The 20,327-nt window shown below is 40.1% G+C and overlaps 1 protein-coding gene across 1 annotated transcript in view; it reads left to right on the forward strand.

The window, feature by feature from the left end:
* The window catches only part of CDCP1 (CUB domain containing protein 1), a 47,000-nt gene extending 35,207 nt beyond the window's left edge, over positions 1-11,793 (forward strand). The window contains exons 8-9 of the mRNA XM_044678904.1: positions 7,215-7,305; positions 11,358-11,793. Of these exons, the coding sequence (XP_044534839.1) occupies positions 7,215-7,305; positions 11,358-11,793 (527 nt within the window). The remainder of the gene's footprint in view (positions 1-7,214; positions 7,306-11,357) is intronic.
* Positions 11,794-20,327: the final 8,534 nt, after the last annotated feature.

A 20,327-nucleotide genomic window follows, 5' to 3' on the forward strand; every position in this document is an offset into this window, starting at 1 on the left:
GCAGAATATTGAGGTTCTCTAATCAGACATCATTGAAAGAGACAAACCAAATCCAGACGATGCCTGGGGTTCTATTAGTCACTCTTAGCCATGGCTATGAGTCAGAATCTTTTCTTTTATGATGTTCTTCTAGCCCTCTCACCATCATGAAAGGCAATTATGTAATGGGAGCAAAAGCCAGTAGTTCAAGTTTGTTCTGTCTGAGCCTAGTTCTCTGATATAACAGAGAAAATTCATAGGTCTAAGTTAATAGAGTTTCATAGGATAGACTCATAGATTTGAAGCTGGAAGAGCCTGAAGGGTCATCTAATCCGGCCCCCCTCATTTTATAGCTAAGGCACTTGGCCAAGAGTTTCACAGGAAGTAAGTAGAAAAGCAGAGATTTGACTCCAGCCAGCACATTTTCCACTGTACCTCATGGTCCGGTTCTTGGGATTTCTGAGATATAGTCATCCACAGATGTGTATCGAAGAGGAAAACAAACGAAATAGTACCTTTAAGGCATTCTTAATATTTTTAGTTGTATCACCGTCTTTTTCAAATGACAGCTAACCATCAACTAAAACATTCATTTAACCATAAAGAAAACCTTAAATCTCAAGCTGATTACAATTTTATTTCTTTAAATATACATTGCTTTTTTAAAAATCATGTTTGCTTTTTTGTTTCTTCTCTTTTTCTTATGTATTATTAGATATTAGTGTGTTTTGGCCATTTAATTATTATCATAAATATTGTTTTTTTCATATACAATTATGTACAGATTATTCAGATTCATAGAATCACAGATATTGAGAATTAGAAGGGACCTCAAGCAGCCATCTAGACCCCAATATAACCCAGATGACTAGAGGTCCTTGAAGACCTTCAAGGAGGGGGAACTGGCCACCTTCTGAGCAGTCCATCCCATGTATGATTTGTTCAGCCATTTTTCAGTTGTATCTGACTCTTCATGATCCCTTTTGGAATTTTTGACAAAGATAATGGAGTACTTTGCTATATCCTTCTCTGATTCGTTTTACAGATTAGGAAACTTCAGTAAACAGGATTTAGTGACTGGTCCAGGGTCCCACAGTTATTAAGTGTCTGAGGTTGGATTTGAACTCCCATCTTCCTGTCTCCGTGTCCAGAACTTTATCTACTGTCCTGCCTTGCTGTCCTTATAATAAGCTCTCATTATTAGGAAGTCTCTTCTGACATGAAGCTTAAATTGGCCTCTTTACAATTTCTACCCCATTTTTCCTGATTATACTCTCTGATTATATACCCAGATTATACCCAGAACAAACCTAATCCCTCCTCCATGTGATGGACTTTCAAACACTCAAGGACAACTATACCCTGCAACTATACACCAAGTCCTCCCTTCTCCAGGCTAAACATTTCTATTTCCTTTCATATAGCATAAACTCAAGGCCCTTTAGCATCTTCCCCCCTCTGGACACTCTAGTTTATCAGAGTCTTTTTAAAACTTCAGTGCCCAGGACTGAACACAGTTCTACAGGTAGAGTCCAATGAGGACAGGGTACAGTGGGGCTATGACCTCCCAATTCCTTTCTTCATGCAACTCAAGATTACATTAGCTTTATTATCTATTACATCACATTGTGGAATCATATTAAGCTTGTGGTCCACTAAAACCCCCAATTTTTTTTAATAATTGCTATTTAAACATATCCCTACCTTGCTCAACCCCGTATTTAGGAAGTTGATATTTCAAAGCAAAGAATCTTTCATTTATCTTTGTTGAATTTCATCTTATTATTTGAAGCCCATTGGTTTGATCTATCAAGATCCTTCTGGATCCTGGCCCTGACATCTTTTGTATTAGGTACCCTTCCCAACTTTCTATGACTTGCAGATGTGATCAGAATACCATTTTAGCCTTTATCCAAGTCATGGATAAAAATGTGAAAAGCACAGGGCCAAGCACAAATCCCTTTAGTCCTCTACTGAAGACCTCTGCCCACAGTGACATTGAATCATTACCAGTTGCTCTTCATATCCAGTCATCAGACCAATTCTGAATCCATTTGATTGTATTATCTAATCTATATATTCCATATTCTCCACAAGAATATGAGGTTCTTTAAACTTGTCCACAGTATTTCTCATCATCTAACAGTTTAATGATTCTATCAAAAAAAAAAAAAAAAGGAAAGGAGGTGAGTCTAGGATGAGCTGACCTTGACAAGCCATGCAGCATTTTGAAATTAATTACAATTTCCAATAAATAGATAATTTAAAAAATTAATTACCATTTTCCTTTCCAGATGTTGGCCAACCATCTCCTGAATCATCCTAAAATGTTTCCAGGGTTCAGAGACAATCTCAATGGCCTATAGTTTGGACGTTTTCTAGACTATTCTCTTCAAAACTAGGATAATAGTTGCTCTTCTCCAATCTTGTGGTATTTTTCTCATTTCCCATGATCTTTGAGATAATCATGAATAGTAGAATTATATCTGTCCATTCTTTCAGGATTCAAGGATGGAGTATGTGTAGACCAGATGATGTGAATTCACCAAGGAAAACTGGATACTCTCTTATTACCTTCGTACTTATTTTATTTATCACCCCCCTGTTAAGCATTTTTGTGCTATGATTTCCAGTGTAAAAATAAATCTTTTCAGAGAAAACAGAAACAAGAGAAGAATTAGCAGCCTTACTTTCTCTGCAGTCAGCTGTCATGATCCCACCTACCCCAAGCAAAGGTCTCATCCCTTCTTTGAACCTCCTCTTTCTCCCAACTGCTTTGTAAAAATCACTTTTGCTCTCCTCCTTTGCTAACCTCAACTTATTCGGAGCTTTTGCATTTCAGACACTATTCGAACAGTGGCATACCATATTCTTCTGCTTATCTTTTATTACCTGCCCTTGCTTCTGTTTTCTCTACATTGGTTTTTGTTTGTTAAATGAAGTTGGTGGGTGAGCATCCTGTCCATTTGCATTGATCTATGGGAGAGATGCTAAGAATCACACAGTTTTTTAGACCTTCTACAAGCATTAACTATAATTCTTTTTGATATAAAATCTTTGTCTGAAGAAGGCATACTAGAATGTGAGTTTCTTGAGGGCAGAGAGAGACTATTTTAGTTTTATCTTTGGCTTCCCAGTGCCTAGTGTGAAATAGGTGCTTAATAAATTCTTGATTGATTCATACTGTTAGAAGAATTGGACCCGAGAAATATTCATCTGTCCTTGATAAATGCACGAGACTTTGTATTACTGCAGATTGAAATTTGGCTAGAATATCAGGAATACCTGGATTCAAGTTCTTTGAGCGGGGCAGTGAAATAATCAGACTTGTGTTTTGGGAAAAACAGCGGAGCAGCTGTGTGGAGGATAGATTAGAGAAGGGAGAGAGGAAAGGCAAAGAAACCGATTAGGAAACACTAGTAATGTCCCAGGTGAGAAGTGAGGAGGACCCGAACCAGGATGGTAGTTGTGTGTGGATATGAAAGAACACTAAAGATATATGAGATAATTATGCCTTTTGAGAATAATATTTCATCCCAAGACTGCTTTTTTCTTTTGTCTTTTAAACCTTTACCTTCCATCTTATAATCAGCAGTATTGGCTCAAGACAAAAGATCAGTAAGAACTAGACAGAGTTATGTAGCTAGGAAGTGTCCCAGTCCAGATTTGAACCCAGGACCTCCTATCTCTAGGCCTGATTCTCCATCCCATAAGCCACCTAGCTGCCCCCTACCAAGACACTTCTTTACTCAGAATAAAAATTTCCCAAACATAATTCTCCCTTCGTACTTTGTCTTTCTACTTCTTAATGCATTCATCTGCAGCTCAATTAACACCTTGACACAAGCACATTTATATGTGGAGATGAATGTGTTTGCCAAGTGCTTAGGAGCCAACAGAGACGGATAATTGCCGGTGTGTTCTGACTGGCCTATGAGTTGTGGACATTTGATTAAGGACCAGAATCCTAGGGGGGTTTTAGCATTTTTCTTAACTGGAAGCTCATCTTTCACAAAAAAAAAAAAGACAAAAAACAGCCACAATGAAATTCAACATCCAGGCCATGTGATCTGAGACATCAAAGGTTTAAAAATCACATTAAGTCTGAAGTTAAGTCTCTAGTCCGATGGACCCTTGTAGGGAAAAAAAAAGCCTCCAATCCCAGAGCTCCAAGATGAGAGTACCAGATGAGGGGCATCTCAGGATGCTAACAGCCTCATCAGCACCATCTACATACAGCAAGATTCTGCCCAAACACTCAAATAGTTTTCAGCAATAGGCATAGCTAGCCGAGGCTCACTCAGGATTCGAGACTTTTCTTTTCCTGAGAGAAGGAATGAGAAAGTGCTTTAAGTACATTCTCAAGGTCAAGGTGAAGGAATGGAATATTTTTACGAACTTTAGAAGCTGTCTAAATCTGCCTCATTTGGAGAGGGAATCTCATTATAATTCAGATTATAAAGACAGTAAAGCACAATTACCAAGCATTTAGGAAATGCCAAGCACTCCACTAGGCACTGAGGATACAGCTACAAAAGTGATACAGTCTCTCCTTTCGAGGTGATTGCATTCCGTGGGAGATGGGGGGAAGGCAATTGTCATTATCACGGACAATAGAAAGAGCTCCAGGTTTGGCATCAGAAGACATGGATTTGATGCCACCCCTTCATTAGCTGTTTGACTTTGGCCAAGTCACTTAACCTTTAGAGTTCAGTTTCCCGATCTGTATAACATGAGAGAGCCGAATGAACTACAGATCTGTTGCCCTAACGGTTCAGTAAATATCGATTGATTGCCTACCATTTGCTTAGACCCTGCCAGGAATTTTGTTATTTAGTCATTTCAATTGTTCCCAATTCTTCATGACCGCATTTGGAGTTTTCTTGGCAAAGACACTGGATTGGTTTGCCATTTCCTTCTCTGGTTCATTTTATAAGATGAAGAACTGAGGAAAACAGGAGTGACTTGTGCAGGGTCACACAGCTAGTCAGCATCTAAAACAGATGAGTCTTCCTGACAAGACCTGTACTCTATTCACTATACCTCCTAGCTTCCAGGTGTACAGAAATGAAAAAGACACAGCCTCTGCCCTCATGAAGCTTATGACCTAGCAAGGAGAACAAAATGAGTACAAAAAGCCATAATGCAAGGCAGTATATGGTAAATACCAGAATAGGATTTGGAGAAAGCATTAATTTGGAGGCATTAAAAGATACTCCTCAGGAGGGCAGCTGGGTAGCTCAATGGATTTGAGAGCCAGGCCTAGAGATGGGAGATCCAAGTTCAAATATGGCCTCAGACACTTCCTAGCTGTGTGACCCTGGGCAAGTCACTTGACCCCCATTGCCTACCCTTACCATTCTTCTGCCTTGGAGCCAATACACAGTATTCATTCTAAAATGGAAGAGAAGGTTTTTTTTTTAATTTAAATAAAGATACTCCTCAAAGAAGGTAGTATTTGAGATGAGACTTAAAGAACAAAGAAGATTTCAATCTTAAGGGATGATGAGAGAAGGGAGAATTCCAAACTAAGAAACAAAGTGAATAAAGATTGTATTCAGAGAATGAGTGAACATGTACATTTTGGCTGGAGTGCAGGATATTTGTAGGAGAATAGTAAAAGATGTAACTGGAAAGGTGCCTCGAAGGTTATTAAAGAGTAATTATTATTGTTAATACTATTAACTAGCATTTGTATAACCCTTGATAATCACAAAGCTCTTTACATGTGTTGCTTATCTAATCATCACATCACCAATGAGGACTTGGGTTCAGAGATGGAGCTCTTTAGGCAAAGAGAAGGCAGTGAAGGTTTTTGAGACGTTGGTGTGACATGATTGGAGCTTTCATTAGGATGATTAATCTGGCAGGCGTAGAGAGAATGAATTAAAAGGGATGAGGCTAAAGGTAGGAAGACCAGTTAGGAGACTGTTACGACAAAGGTAATAGGGCCTGAATTGAGGGGTTGGAGTAGAAAAGGAAAAGAAGGACTTGAGTCAGCACCTTGACATTTTGCAATGACCACAGAAAATAGGGTTCAACAAAAAGCACAAAGTTGTAGAACCATTTTAAGACCAAGGGAAATCACCAAATTCATAACCGAACTATGGCAGAGCTTGTCCAGTCTTGATCTGATCTCAGGAGCCACCTTGGGTTCCATAGTTCAAACAGTCAAGTACAGTTTCTTGCCATCTTGCTAGAATGTGCTAAAAAAATAAATCATAGAATCTTTGATGTGGAAAGAATTTTGGAGCTCGTCAAGGCAAGGCCCATGTGGCTTCCTTGTATCTGTACCCCTAGTGCTTAGCACAGTGCTTGGCCTGTAGTAAGCACTTAATGCTTTTTTTTGTTCACTGAAACCTCTTGTTCTATAGAAGAGAAAACTAAAATTCAAAGACTTTAAAGGATTTAGGATCAAAGGAGTTTTAGAGTTTGAAGGGACTTCAGATAAAGTTCATCTAGTCCATGGGTTCTAAATCTGAAGTCCATGAACTTGTTAAAATATGTAAATATCTGTGTTTCAATAAAATTGGTTTCCTTTTGTTTTCCCATATGGTTTCTTTTATGCATTTAAAAACATTATGCTGAGAAAGAAACCATAGACTTCATCAGACTTCCAAAGGGGTCCATGACACAAAAAACAGTATGAACCCCTGCTCTAGTCCATACCTTAATTTTATAGATGAGGAAACCGAGGCCAGGAAGGAAGGGGCTTTCACTCTGGTTCCACAGATAGGACAATAATTCAAAATATAGCATCAGACTAGCTCTTGGGTCTTCCATTCATGTGATTTTTCTTTCCCTTGTTTTCTTTTTTCTTTTTTACCTAACATTCACCTTTTTTCTCCAGCATTTTAATTGTGTCTAACATATGCTAGATACATGATAGATGTTTGTTGAATTGGTGAACAAGTTTTTAAAAAAAACCTCTTAAGACTCAATTAAATCCTCTGTGGTTTCTTCTCATCTCTTTTTATTCAGTTACACAAAATGGACATCCCTGTCAGAACTTCTCCTTCATTTCTGAGCCTGTCTTCTTGTCTTCTTAATGCTTCCCTGCTGCCTTCTTATTCAAGACCTTCCACTATGGGTAGGGACATAGTATCTAGGATGTCCTGAGCGTCTACCTCCTTTTGGAGCAGATGTGGTAGGTACCCAAAACCCCATAGTTCAGTCTAAAACTGGCTCAACCCATTGAATATGTACCTTTGTCTCCCTCTTGTCTCCGGTGACAGACATGACGGTGATCATCCTTGCTGCTGTGGGCGGTGGAGCAACACTGTTGTTTGCTCTGGGGCTCCTCGTATGCTATGCTAAAAAAATGAGGTAGGTTCAATTTTTCAACTGGTTACTTTGGTTACCTTGAGTTTCCTTTGGATTGCCCAACCCAATTATCTCCCTCATCATCTTATACTTCCTACTACTTGTACTTCCCTACCAAAAATCAAACTGGAAACGAGAATAAGAATAGTGTCAAGTGGGCACCGCAGAGATCAGTGGGGGAAAGAATGCTAGAAGAAAAGACTTTGCCATTTTCCCCTAAGCTGGCTTGCAGACTGTCTGGAGAGTTGGGCTTCCATGCATCACAATCAATTATTAATAAATCAGATCACATTCTTTGCAGTCTTCACAAAGTGGTTTCAAGGTATACCTTCTCTTGGATCTTGACTTTGAAAGTAGCCCTTTCCCTTTGTACCAACAAATGCTTATTCCTAACTACTGGTTTTCATCTAACCCCTGATATAAAATAACTGTTAATTGCTAACTTTACTGAATCCTCAATCCTAAAATTGGTTTAGGTCCCTGACTATGGACAGAAGAAAGAAGACATAGTTGACTGAGTTAGTCTTAGCCTCCTACTCTTCCTTTTATGGTTCTTCCTTTTAAGAGAGAAAAAATAGCTTTAGCTTGAAAAAATATAGTATGGAGCCAGATCATGTAAATTCAGATTTCTTTGTGCACCGAAAATGGGGAGCAAGGTCTCTTTCTTTGGTATATTTGTCCTTCTGGGAAGCTGAAAGACCATTTTTTGAAAACTGGTGTTGTGATCCTGAATAAACAATTGAAATGACTAATCTTCAGTGAGAACTGTCCAAAAATTTCTCAACTAATAATGTGAAAATGGACAATGATAATCCCAGTGGAATTTTTCCCTTTACCGAAATGTGGGTGTGTGTGAAACAACACATTTAAGAAGTTGGGCTTTTTTAATTATTATTTTTGTGATGGTTTTCCTCTGCAGACTTCTGTCCCCTGCAGTATACAGAATGTTCAGGTCTGATCTGGGAAAATTGCATTAAATTAAAATATTCTACTCAAAGAAGCTAAGATTCATAAATTCAAAGATATAGAGCTATAAAGGATGTCAATATCCATCCAGTCCAACCCTGTCATTTTGTAAGTGAGGAAAGAGACCCAGAGAGGTAATTTGAAGTAGTGTATAGAATGCTAAACTTGCAATCAGGAAGACTTGGGTTCTAATTCCACCTTAGGCACTTGCCAACTTTGTGATCTTGAACAAATCACTTAATTTCTCTGGGCCTCAGATTCTTCATCTGAATAATGAAATGGTTGGGCTCCACAGTCTCTATGGTCCTTCCTGGTTCCAAAACTATGGTCCTTTACTAAGTGAAGTGGGTCACCCAGAGTTATTCAGGTAGCAAGCACCAGACCGGATTTGAATCCAGGGCCTCTAATTCCAAGTTCAGTGCTTTTGACGTTATACCACGATGTTTACCTTGGCATCAATCCATGTTTAACTTAGTGGTGTGCTTTGATTAAAATCACAAATAATCATTGAGTACCTATTACTTACAAGATGTTAGGGAGGCATGAAAGGTGAGTTAGGACCTAGTCCCTACCTAGGAGGACATTCTTATCTAGCGGGAAATGAAAAGATAGAAGGAGAGAAAATAAATGCTTGTTAATTTAAAAAAAAAAAGTTCAGAAGAAAAAAAAGTCTAGTAGGATGGATATAAACAAAGCTATAACTAAAGTAGAGAGCAGGGGAAGATAGATGCTCTGAATGTGGCACAGACTAAATGCTATGGAGGGTGAAGTACAATGAGTTCTCTTTCCATGTCCCAAAACATTATAAAATTAGCATCTAATGACTTATGAATATAGTTCACTTAGTTTTGTTCTAAATATCCACGGCTTGTCTGCATTAAAGCCCTTACCTGTGTTTGGGATGGGCTTGTTCTAAAGAATTGAAAGAGAGAAGACAACTGCCCATTATGCCACTTAGAATGAGACTTTTGGAGAAATTTATTATGACCTAAAGCACAAAACTAACAGCTAAATGGAATGGATTTATTCTGCCTCTATAAGGAACGTGGCACCAGTCCAGGATAAATGAAGAGATAACTCGTACAGCCTATGATCCATTATGTTCATTTACAATAATTTCAGCCATTTCAGTTACTGATGGGCTTAAAAGTTAATTTCCTCCTCTGGATGGCTCAGATGATGTCAAGCTTTCTATCAGTGCTGAAATTTCTTTTTGTATACTCTCACATCCAATTAAAGCCACAGAGAAAAATTCGGCAATAAAAATTGAGTGTTAATGATGTCATTAAAAGATTCTGATGAGAACTAGAATTTCTTCTTTTTTGCTTCTCTTGGGTACTGCCAACAATAAGACGTGAATCTCCTTCCTAATCTTGAGACCTCCACTCCTCATTCCCCTTAACCCTCAAAATAAAAGGCAAAACTTTCCTTCCTGGGTCTTATGTCTTATCATTTGAAGTCTGGCACCCAAGGCCCTTAACTGATTCAAAGAAAGTTAGCATTATATACATAAAAGTACCAAGCCTTCATAAAGAGATTCACAGAGCCTTAATGATCTCTAGAAAAGTTACATCATCTTGATTCTCTGTTAAGATGGAGGTAAAAGTATCCTTAGAAATATTAACCAAGGGGGGCAGCTGGATAGCTCAGTGGATTGAGAGCCTAGAGACCTAGAGATGGGAGGTCCTAGGTTCAAATCTGGCCTCAAACACTTCCTAGCTGTGTGACCCTGGGCAGTCACTTAACCCCCATTGCCTACCCTTACCACTCTTCTACCAATACACAGTATTGACCAATATCTGCCAATACAACCAATACACAGTATTGACTCCAAGACGGAAGGTAAAGGTTTAAAAAAAAAAAAGAAATATTAACCAAATGATACTGGTCATGTCCCTAACCATCAAAGAGAGTACTATGTATAATTTAAACCCATGCTTCATACTCAGCTTGATCTGGGATCTCATCAGTTTGGGAGTTTCCGACAATGATATCCATGCCTGTCCATCCTGCATGACTCTTGTCCATGATCTTCCATAAGTTTTACACAGGGGGTCCTCCCAGTATTTCAGAGCTCTTCCACATTTTCTTCTTTTTTAAAAAAAAACCCTCACCTTTCATCTTAGAATCAATCCTGAGTATTGGTTCCAAGACACAAGAGCAGTAAAGACTAGGCAATGGGGGTTAAATGACTTGCTCCAGAGTCACATACCTAAGAAGTATCTATGGTCAGATTTGAACCCAGGACCTCCCATCTCTAGACCTGACTCTCAATCCAGTGAACCACCTAGCTACCCCTCTCCTCACTTTCTTCTAATAGCAAAAGGGTTCTGGTGGAGCGCCCTAGCTGTACCTTCATCCCTTTCCCTCACTGCATAACCAGCTCAGCTTCTCATCCTATCATACAACTTTTTGATGACAACCTTTCCTCTTCTCCTTGAGGTTCCTCATCATTATACATTACTACCTGCTTACACCTACTACATACCTTTTCATTGTCCTTTGGGTAATGCGTATTTTTAAATGTGTAGACACTGTTCTCCTCTTCTGTTTTGTTGCCATGTAGAAGCATCAGTAGAGCGTTGGTATCAAAAAGTTGATACTTGCTTCCATGGGAAGTTCATCGTCATTAAACGAGATTTGAAACTTCCCAAAGACAGTCAAGCCCACTCTCTTCTTCTTGTTCTAGACCCAACTTGTCCATCTCAGGCCCATCTAAATGTATGTTGCAACCTATGAAATAGACATTCATCATCCACTTGGTCTTTCTTGTGTGGATGATCAAGCAAACCCTTTTGAGGTATTATAGCTCTCTTTCAGGAAGCTTTGCTTGATACAATATACATAGTGTTATCTGCAAACAGGAACCCACATATCCCCAATAATGGCACCTCTGAACCAAACCCCTATTTATCCCTGTTACTGAAAGCCTTCCCCTTTTTTTGATTCTCCATTAAAGTCTGTTCCTGATGACAAAAAGAAGTTCCTACTGAGTGTTTATTTAGTACCAGGCATGGATAGACCATAACATGAACAGCTATAGGAAAGTGATTGTTTTTTATCTCACTTTTTTATTCCTTATTTTCTAGCAAGAAAAAGAAGGTCAGCAAGGGCCCTGCAGTGGGTATATACAATGGCAACATCAACACTCAGATGCCTGGTCATGTTGGAAAGTTCCAGAAAGGGCGAAAAGACAATGACTCCCATGTTTATGCAGTCATCGATGACACCATGGTGTATGGGCATTTGCTCAATGGTTCAAATGGGTCCTCTACTGGTCCGGAAGTCGATGTGTACCGACCCTTCCAGGGCCCCATGGGAGATGTACCTCCTTCTCCACCTCCCATCTGCTCCAGGGTCTCTACAAGGAAACTACACCCAGAGGACCCTCTCCCATTCCTCCTTCCTGAATCTGATGGGGAACCTTATACTTTCTCTCACCCCAAACCAGTAGAGGTCAAAGAGAATGGAGACAATGATATACCCCTGCTGGAAAAGAAGGAACTAGAAGATGTTGTGGAATAACCTGGAATCAGCTCTTGCCCCACAAAAGATCCACTCAGAAATCACAGGGTAACTCCACCAAGAGGCTCATGAGTCATCATCCTTGTAGGAAAGCAAGGAAAAAGGAGGTTTTATGATAGAGACAGTAGGGTAAACTTCCTGACAATATTTCCAGATGAACTCATTCCAGTGGTGTCAAACTGATAACCACATTTAAAAAATTTGGATACAGTGATCAGAGTTCATGGTTTTATTAACTTGCATGGGAAACAATGACTAAAGGATCACAGATTCTCTAGCCTGTGCATGGCAGACGATGGAACCAGAAAGTGTGAAATCCCAGGAATGTGGCAGAATCAGTTTTGCTCCAGAAGCTTTGAAGGGTGAAGGGACTTCTCCACATCGTGTAGAGAGCCACGTGCTTGGAACGAGGTGCCCACATTGGATCCTTTTGTGAATTCTTGGGAGTGTGTCTCTCTTCTTGCTGGGACCTCTTGGTGCACTTTTTGTGTGCCACTTGGAGTGCCTTTTTTTTAACTTATTTGTCTGTGAATTTAGAAGTCAGAATGGGTAAAGAATTCTCCCCAGTAGCTTAGCAAGAAAGAAATGATGATTATCTGCGGTGACTGGAGTTGAGATTCTAATAACCTGGAGGCAAAAAAAAATGGTTAAAGCATTTTGGGTTCTGTTTGGCAGGCCAAGTTAGATATGTCATTTCACTACAAATAGGATCCATACTATTATTATAGACTTAGAAGGTGAAGGGACTTTAGAAGTCATCTAGTACCCGTCCCTCATCACTTTGTAGATGAGGAAACTGAGACTCAAAGAGAAAGCACTCGCCCAAGGTCACATAGCTAGGCAGTAGCAGAGCCAGGCCCCCTGACTCAAAATCAGATGATCTTTTGAATACACCACACTTCCCCTGCTAGAGTAGAAGAAACATTCCCCTCCTTAGCAGCTTGAATAAGCTCCCTCGCATCCTCGGACAGCTCCTAGAAATGACCTTTTCCTTGAATCCCAGAAAGGATGGAAGATCTCCTAAAAGGGCCATCGGGCACCATGCCAGCTATGGCACAGAAACAGCGGAGGATGAAGGAAGTCGTCCTCTCTGCCCAGCTTGAGGCTACGAGTGGCAGATCAGTTGCTGGTCTGAAGGCTTCCTAGCCAGATGCTTCCTACATAGGATCTGCCCACACATAGACACACACCCAAAGTGCATTCAGTGCTGAAGATACAAAGACAAAATGGAAAAGGACCTGCCCTAAAGGAGCTCATGTTCTTACTATACATTGTGTGTATGTGAACATATATACAGGAAGATGTAACGAGACATGGAAGTAGAAGATCTGACATCTAAGTATATATGTGTGTGTGTGTATATACACATGTAAAATACATATACATACATACATATAAAAAATTTAAAACTAAAGGGTTTTTTTTCTGCTTACACATAATTTTGAAGTGAGCAAGAGGAGAGAATGTGGCCAAACATAAGCTTCTTCAAGTAATAGCTTTATTTTAACTCCTTCAAGTTTTATTTTTTTTTTAAATTGTCACCTTAGCATTTTATCCAAATGGACTCCATCTGAGCACACAGTTCTCTGTGCCCATTTCTTCAGAAGAGCAACCTGGGGGCAGCTGGGTAGCTCAGTGGATTGAGAGTTAGGCCTAGAGAGGGGAGGTCCTAGGTTCAAATCTGGCCTCAGACACTTCCCAGCTGTGTGACCCTGGGCAAGTCACTTGACCCCTATTGCCTAGCCCTTACCACTCTTCCACCTTGGAGCCAATACACAGAAGTTAAGGGTTAAAAAAAAAAAGAAAAGAGAAGAGAAGAGCAACCTGTTCTGTGCCCTGAACTGCGGGCCTCTCTAAGTGTACCCCACTTTAATGGAGAAGGGTTATGAGAATCATGAGAATAGCAGCTTATGGAGCACTATAAGATTTGCAAAGCTATCTCCAAAATTCTCAGTTCTGCCTAATAAAAATCCCTCGCTCCTTTTAGTGCTACCCCATTCAGAAACAATTTTCACACACATTTTCTCGGTGTGTGTCTCTGTCTCTTTCTCCCTCCTTCTTCCTCCTTCTCTTTTCTCCCCTCTATCTCTCCCCCTCCCTCCTCCTCTCTTTCTCTCTCCCTTTCTCTGTCTCCTTTTTCCCTCCCTTACTTCCCCCCATATTTCTCTCTCTCTCTCTCTCTCTCTCTCTCTCTCTCTCTCTCTCTCTCTCTCTCTCTCTCTCTCTCTCTCTCTCTCTCTCTCTCTCCTCAGTCTGTCTGTCTGTCTCTCCTTCCATATGTATATAGTATATCCTCCAGTAGAATGGAAGCTTCTTAAGAGCCGAGCTGAGATTATTCTCTTTGGGGAGCACCTGGGACTTGATTGGAATGGAAACGAGGACGGTTTCCTACTTGCCTTGGTACTTGTCAGCATTACACATTTCCAAGAACAGTATTCATGTGGTGCTTTTTAAGAAATGAATTTAAATGTTCCTTTGTGGAATTCAGGGCTGGACCAACTCTAGACAATCTGGTGGTCTCTGCTGGTCAGACTTGCCTTACCCAAAAAAGGACTTTTGCAATCTCCTCCCCACTTCTAGCTCAGACTTCAGTCATGGTGAACATCACACTCGGATACTGTTTTGAGGTTGGGGGATTTCCCTGCACCCTTAATTCTTCCTGAAGCTTGCTTTGTGCCTATTTGGATAAAGTTATCAGCTGCTGCTGCCCTATTGCTGTTGTTCCCTCATTCTCAGGGGGTGAGGGACCTCTTTGCCAAGATGTGTCACTGGGTAGGCATTGGCTTACCTAATCCTTAATTCAATTTTTAAAAATTTTCTTCTGAGCAGGTCAAGGTTGCCATTTCTTTCCTCTGCATTGAGCAAGCCTGAATGATCAAGCTACTCGCAATGGCAGTGTAATCTGGATTCTTTCTAGAGGCATGCTTTGCTGTTATTGGCACAGTGCTCAGAATCACTGCCATTTTCTAGATGACCAAAATGATTCAAAATTCTTGCAACTGAAAAAATGAAAACCAAGAAAAACTCTGCTGTCTTCTTGAGGGGAAAATCTGGAGCCCAAGTTGAGTTAGTTCTCTTTGTTTTAAAAGTGCCTCAAGAACCAGACCTAGAGACGGGAAGTCCTGGGTTCAAATCTGGCCTCAGACACTTCTCAGCTGTGTGACCCTGGGCAAGTCACTTGAACCCCATTGCCCACCCTCATCACTCTTCTGCCTTGGACCCAATACACAGTATTACCTCCAAGAAGGTACGGTTTAAAAAAAAAAGTGCCTCAAGGCAAGCCTTTTACCTTTGCCTAGCCCTTACCACTCTTCTGCCTTAGAACCAATATTCTAAAACAGAAGGTAGGGGGTTTTGAAAAAATGTCTCAAGGAAGATTGTACCCTAGCCAACCATAATCCTAGCTCTTGCCTTCAAGGCCCAGGTCCTCTGTTTGAGTAAAAGATCTACAAATTGACTTACCTATATTATCTCATTTGAGCCTCACAATGATTTGGCAAAGGCTCCAGGTATTATCCCCATTTTATAGAGCTGAAAATTGGGGCTCAGAGAGGTAAGTGTGAAAGCTCCCAGAGGACAAGCATTATTTAATTTCTGTCTTTGTATCTCCCGTGCCAAGCACTGTGCCTGGCACATAGAAGGCACTTAATAAATAACGTGCCCATGGACACACAGCTAATAAGTGCAGGCGGCAAGATTTGAACTTAGGTCTTCCTGTCTCTTAAGTCCTCTACTTTATCCATCAAACCAGCTGCCTAATCCCTGGCAGTTCATGAATCAACCAGTAGGGCATATTGTGTACTCAATAAATATTGTGATTGGCTGATCAGGCTGGGTTTCTAATTGTACAGATCTGATGCCAGTTGAGGCTTCTTCACCTCTTTTGGTTCTCCCATAATATGTTACTTCTGCTCTAAGATCCCTTTTCACACTTTCGGGGCAGAGGCAGGTGGGGATTTTCACTCGATGTACCCTTAGCCTGGAGAACTTGTGCTTTGAGAACCCATCGGAATGGTGTCTGTACTAGTTAATGAGAGAATAACTTATTTGTTGTAGATATGTGTTGTTTTTAGGCTGCATGTTGTTTATTTCCTGTATTTTTTAATAGTCGATCTACAGTAAGTTTGTGCATTCCACCGACTGAATGGTTCAGCTGTTTTCTAGTTCGGCTTGTGTTCCGTTCTCCAGATCGTTTCTTTTGAAAGGACTAATACTTGTGGGGGCAAATGGCATCACCTTTATGTGTTCCACAAGTGCCAGAAACACCTTCACTTGATCCCGTATGCTAATGTTTTGTTTTTAATAAAAAAAAATGTTAAATGGCCAAACTTGGTGTCTAGCAGCCAGTTACTTTCATTTCTCACTTGGATGCAAGATTTAGGATGGGAGACAATTGCAGCTGGGCCGCTGGGAGATCAGTAACTGGACTCTGGTTTCTGTGCTGAGTGAGATTCCCTCTTTGTTCTACACCACTTCTGGCTCCCCACATGATAGCTGGTGTCCTTTGGAAGCCTAATAATCTGGCTGGGTTGATTCAGTGATCACCTGGCATGGGGAACCCTACTTTAGTTAGGGATACTGAAGCAGACAAAGGTTAAGTGGATGTTAGTATCCCCATTTTACAATTAAGGAAATTAAGGCACATAAAGGTTAAGTGACTTGTCTAGAGTCACACAACTACTCAGTATCTGAAGTTAAATTTGAACTCCTGTCTCTCTGACTCCAAACTTCATTATCTATTTGCTATACCACTTAATTCTCTTCTATCCCAGTTTCCCTCTGATTTAATTCACTTTAACTCTGGAGGGAAAGAAAGGAAGTGAGTGGAAGAAAAGCAACCAGGGAATAATGCATAGAAAAGGGGAAGGTAGGTGGCTGAGTGGATAGAGAGCCAGGTCTAGAAATGGGAGGTCCTGGGTTCAAATATAGCCTTAGACACATTCTAACTGCATGACCCTGGGCAAGTTTCTTAACCCCGATTACCTAATCCTCACTGCTCTCCTGCCTTGGAACCAATCAATACACAGTATTTATTCCAAGATGAAAGTTAAGGGTTTAAAAAAAAAAGAATGCACAGAAGAAACAGTTGAAGAGTTGTTCAGGAGGGTGATGTAGCCAACTAAGACTTGGCTGGGGATACACTGGCAAGAACAGCTGGAATTATGACTAAATTAGTCACATGGCATCCAAATGAATTGTACCAAGCCACATGGGCACCCAGGCTTAGCTCACTTATGAATGAATGATTAATGGCCAGGGTTTTCTGACTTAAAACTGGTGTTTTTGTAAAGAATCTGAGAGAGCTAGAGAATGATCTTTGCTGTTTTGTCCTGAGGATGTGGCAGAATCCTCCAGGATGGTGACAGTCCAGACTCAAGCCTTGGGCTATTCCCCACCAGTGGTAAGGATTAAATTTCTATGGCCTGAGAGGGATGAGCACAGTCCTTTGGGATTCATATACTCCTCTAGATTGTCACCAGCCAGTAGCTTTGCATCTTGTGAAATCTTAGGTAGGGTCCCCTAGTTACTACCAAGTTCTACCAGCCCTGCCTGAGCTAAGAGTGGACCAAAGGATACGACAGCCCCTAGATCCTGGAGGATTCTGCCAGCATCCTCAGGACTGGACCAGTTAGGGCTGTTCCCTATCCTTGCAACTATAGAACCAATCAATCATGATCCAGAAAAATGAGCAGTCTTAGGAAGTCAACAAAGGAGTTTCACTACAAGGATAAAACAGCAAAGAGGATGAGCCTTCTCTAGCTCTCTCAGATTCACAAAGACCTTTTCCCATGGCAACCCCACAGTCAATGACGCAGCAGGACATGTATCAGGCTTCCCTCTCCCCTACTTGAAATTACTCCATATTTATTTCTCTGCATATAGAGTGATCTGTCTTCACCACCCCCCTCATTATAAACTCCCCCATCTATTCCATATACATCTGTGTGGTTCTTCAGCCCCTAACCTTAGAAGGTAAGAGCCCTGAAGGCAGGGATCTTTTCTGGTTGGTTTGAACTTTGGTTGGGTTGGGTTTTTTCTTTATATCCTGGATGCTTCCAATTACACTTAATTAATGCTTGCTGATTAATTTGGTTCTTGTCACTAATTCCTTGCACATAGTAAATGCCTTATTAGCATTTGCTGGAGTGCATTAAAAGGGAAGGATCATCCACAATTTACAGATGAGGAAAATGAGTCAGACAAGTTCTTAAAGCAATCCTCAAAGGTCTAGTACAACCTGTACTACTCAGATGATCAGACATCAAGGCCAAAGCTCTCCCCTTTACACACTGTGTTCTCTCAAATAATAATAAAGAGCCTCAAAATAGATTTCATTAATTTCCCTTTCTCCAGCATTTTGCTCATTTTCGATATTTTCAAAGCCAAAGGCTTTTCCTCCCTTATCCTCCTCAAGTTTCCACATTTCTCAAACCAATTGATCTCTAAGACACCTTCCAGCTCAAAATTCCATTATTTTATTCTTAATTTCATGTCTACTTTTGCCTGTTGAAAAAAGGAGTAGGAGGGCAGGACAGCCTCTGATTACAGAGGATGGTTAGAGTGCTGGCCTAGGGGGTCAGGATGACCTGAGCCATTCTCAGATACTCTTTAACTGTGTAACCCTAGACAAGTCACTCAGCCTCAGTTTCTACATCTGTAAAATGATGATAGTAATAACACTTGCTTCACAGGGTCATTGTGAACTTTAAATGAGAGTATATATAAATGTATATATATATATATAAATGTATATATATGCATGCATGTGTGTCCCTGCTTATATTGGCATTATGCATAGGCATGCACATCTATATGTCTATACATATACAGATGTGCACATATTATTTTGCAAACCCTAAAGCACTATATAGATGTTAAGTATCGGTATTATCATTTTCTCTCCCCCTTACTTCTTTAATTCTACCCTGTGCAGGTTCTCTTTCTTCTTGAGTTGGTCCCTCTGTTTCCTTTACTGATTCCCACTTCCTCTCAAGCCCCAAGTGGGGATATACCCCAATTCTCCATTATTCCCTCTGCTCTTTTCTCTTTCTACAATCTCTCTCCTGAAAATTTCTTCTCCTTGATGAAGAAACCAGAGCTCTTTTCCTTCTTTGCAAAGGTGAGAGTCTAGGAGTAAAGAACATTTCATATGATGTCAGGCTCTGTCAATGTAGCGTTCAGGTTTGATGCTTTCTTTTTCTTTTTAAAATCGATGTTGCAAAGGATGGCTCACTAAGAAGAAGGGAAATGATATAGATGTGATAGAAAAACCAAAGGCACCAATTAAAATGATAATTTGGGGGGGGGGGTCAGTTAAGGAGCTCAATGGATACAGAGCCAGGACTGGAGATAGGAGGTCCTGAGTTCAAATCTGACCTCAGACACTTTCTAGCTACATGACCCTGGGCAATTTATACTGAGCAATACCAGTACATTGTATTACTATATTATTTTAGTATCTGACTAACAGATCTAGTTTTTTCAAGCCACCCAAAGGATTCCTTTTTATAACATGAGGAAGAAAAACACTATTGGTCACCTTTTTATAGAAAGAGAACACAGAATCAATATGTGTAGCTTTAATCACCACTAAAGCACGAAACAGACTATGTGAAAATGAAAACATTTATCCATTTATCAGCAAGGTTAGAACGGCTTTTCCATCCTGGTGGGATGCATTCCCATGGCAGCAGATTATTAGATGTAACTCCTTGTTCTTGGTTACTGTTGCTCCTCTTCCCAGACAATCCCTAGTTGTTTTTGAAGGTGGGTCAGAAACCGAAATGAGTCAAACAGGAAAGAAAAACCCGAAGTATCGGGGAAAAAAGAGAGTTTTCTTTTTTTTTTTTTTTCAGTGAGAAAAATAAACCAAGAAGAGCTTTAGTTAATCAGAACAAAAACTGGAAGAAGGTAACTGTTGGTAGCTCTTGATTTATATAAAAGATTGAGTGAAATCAAGAGATTCTAAACCACAGAGAATTCAGCAACCAACTTGGGATGCCAAGGACTAGAATAGAAGAACAGTGCAAACTGGATCTATAGGTGATGTCTGAGTAAATCGTCAAAGCAGATCTTGCTTTCTCAAGCACTGTGGGTCCAGAGAAGAAGAATCTAGCTACTAGAAGTGGGAACAAAGTGGGTAGGTGATCAGAGATCTATCCATAGAAATCTGTCCATAGATAGAAATTTAGATAGACAGACAGATAGATAGATAGATCCATAGAAACTATGGTAGATGACTATTGATGTGCAGTAAGAAATAATGGGCATGAGGAATTCAGAGAAACACAGGAAGATTTATATGAACATATACAAAATAAAATAAGCAGAACCAAGAGTGATGACGACAACATACATGAAGAGATCACCAAAAGAAAGTCGAACTCTGAGTAACCAAAAAACCAGTGAAGATGTCTAAAAACAGGTCATGAAATATATGTCCTCCTCAAGGTAAAAAAAAAGAGGGAACATTCAGGACAGAAGTTATATACATTTTCAGATATAATCACTATCAAATATTTTTGCTTAATTGC

The sequence above is a fragment of the Gracilinanus agilis genome, chromosome 5 (genome assembly GCF_016433145.1).
Source record: "Gracilinanus agilis isolate LMUSP501 chromosome 5, AgileGrace, whole genome shotgun sequence".
NCBI lineage: Eukaryota > Metazoa > Chordata > Mammalia > Didelphimorphia > Didelphidae > Gracilinanus > Gracilinanus agilis.